Raw genomic sequence first — 1,963 nt, 5'->3', positions numbered from 1 at the left:
GACAAATGGACATTGATGAGAATACTTGCAAAAATTTGTTATTGCCAAATTGTATCATATAAAGAGAGATTTAGTGCTCTCTCTCTCTCTTTCTGGCTCATTCGATTCTAACATTTCTTTGGTATAATATGAGGGGTCTGATGCATCGAACCGAAAGGCAAGCAAGGCAGTGGACTGGTGCAGTTGGAAAACGATGGGAATCTTCTTCAAAATCAATAGCATCCCACTCAAACCTTAAACCAAGAGCCCATCGAGTCTATCCACCATTCATTAACAACAATAACAGCAACAATAATTGAGAAAACAAATCTTGTAAATTTGCAATTTTCTTCCCTCACTAGCAAGACAAAAAACAAGATGATAAAATTAAAAAAAAAAAAAAAAAAAACCACTAGGAAGAAGTACAGATTGGATAGCTGTTTTGTGTAAGCTGTGGATCCACATAAAATAACAGCTTCAAAAATTGCCCATTTGCATACAAAAGCTAGCTGCATCAAACCCACTTCCATATATATAATTCTACACTTATGATTATATATATTTATAGAATTAAGCGGGCTGAATCTTTTCCATTGTGGGCTTGTGATTGAAGACTCTACAAAGCAGCAACAGTCTCGCCTTTGGTGGAGACTTCTGGTGAGGTGGTGGAGGTTGCAACTTCTTTCGTGGACACTAATGAGCACTTCTCTTTCCTCTCGTCTTGATTCATTTGCTGTTGCCTGCACTCTAGACTACAGAAAGCACTATCCCCCCTACTCCAAAAAATGCAATAAGTAAAATCTTGATTAGAAACAAAGCTACCACGGGAAATTAAAGATAAGAAATTATTTCATGTGGGATAAGTTAGATTCAAGAGTTCTTGACTATCTAAGAATCCCAAAAATTAGTAAGGAATTAAAAAAAAAAATCCAAAGATCAAATATTTATCAAGAAAGATTGAGGAAGGTACCTATACATGTAGATGTCACGACCAGGGACCAAGCGGCGCTTGCAGAGGAAGCAAGCGCTCAAGAAGTGAGCAGTTTCCAAGAAATCAGCAGAAGACCTTCTATGGGTTCTGGGTGAGACGGTGGCAGACAAGAACCGTTGATCTACCTGGCCACCGAATCCCGCCATCTGTTTGTGGGCGGTGTGCGGATCAGACGACGGTGGAACTGATTCACAGTCTAGATCAAAGGTGATATCTGACATGCTTGTTGTTCTCTTCATTGAACCCCTCGGTCTCTTCCCCAAGAACATCTTTACGCAGCTCTTCCTTTACAACAGCAGTATCAGCCACTCCCTTTCTTTCTTGCTTTCTCTGTTTCTCGGCTCTGAGAAAGGGGAAATCTTGAGAGTTGAGAGAGCGAGAGGAGGTGAGAAGAGAAGTGAAGTGGGGATTGGGAAAATAAAAGAAGAGCCAGAATCCGAGGAGAGAATCTGAGCCGTTCAAATAATTGCTAGCTTTTTTTAAATTTTTGACAAGGTAAATCCGCTTGAATACATTTACTCTTAATTTATTTCTTTTTGGTGAATGGGGAAGAGCTTTGGATACTCTCTCTTCATCGGTGACAGCAGTCAAAATCCACTGATGTCAATTGGCCACTCAAATGCTACCACGTCAATGAAAAATAAGGTTTTATTACACCCCACTGGGTTGGGTAATTTTAAGTTGGTGCTTTTGTAGTTAAGAATGGAGATATATAGACATTGAATAATTTTGTTTTTTTAATGAATTTGCATTTTAAATGAAAAATTATAAAATTTTAATAAAATATTGAATTCAAATAAATTTAATTTAAAATTTTTGTAAATCCAAATGGGGTTTTATTTTGTAATTATATTTGTGAATTTGGATTTGAAAGTGTTGCTACAGCAACAGGTACAATGTGGTTGAAAATCAGAACATTTTGGTCCTGCAATTACCGAAGACTGCAACCACTACAGTGCTCCAGGCTATGGCGTAGAAGTAGAAGAGGTTGGT

The 1,963-nt window shown here is 37.9% G+C and overlaps 1 protein-coding gene across 1 annotated transcript; it reads right to left on the bottom strand.

Moving 5' to 3' along the window:
• Positions 1 to 295: 295 nt before the first annotated feature.
• LOC110672745 (FCS-Like Zinc finger 6) lies at positions 296 to 1,416 on the bottom strand. The gene is made up of 2 exons (XM_021835608.2): positions 950 to 1,416; positions 296 to 752 (listed from the first exon to the last, which is right to left on the bottom strand). The coding sequence occupies exons 1-2, from the start codon at positions 1,237 to 1,239 to the stop codon at positions 596 to 598; spliced, it is 447 nt and encodes a 148-aa protein (XP_021691300.1). The 5' UTR covers positions 1,240 to 1,416; the 3' UTR covers positions 296 to 595.
• Positions 1,417 to 1,963: the final 547 nt, after the last annotated feature.

This window comes from Hevea brasiliensis, chromosome 12, assembly GCF_030052815.1.
Source record: "Hevea brasiliensis isolate MT/VB/25A 57/8 chromosome 12, ASM3005281v1, whole genome shotgun sequence".
NCBI lineage: Eukaryota > Viridiplantae > Streptophyta > Magnoliopsida > Malpighiales > Euphorbiaceae > Hevea > Hevea brasiliensis.
Note: the sequence above shows the minus strand (reverse complement) of the source record. Positions and strands in the feature narration are given on the sequence as shown.

Bases quoted from the DNA above. Each gene is read 5' to 3' on its own strand.
- LOC110672745 (XM_021835608.2), bottom strand. From the start codon at position 1,239: ATGTTCTTGGGGAAGAGACCGAGGGGTTCAATGAAGAGAACAACAAGC. The intron at 753-949 runs GTACCTTCCTCA...TTTTTGGAGTAG, and splicing joins CGTGACATCTACATGTATAG to GGGGGATAGTGCTTTCTGTA.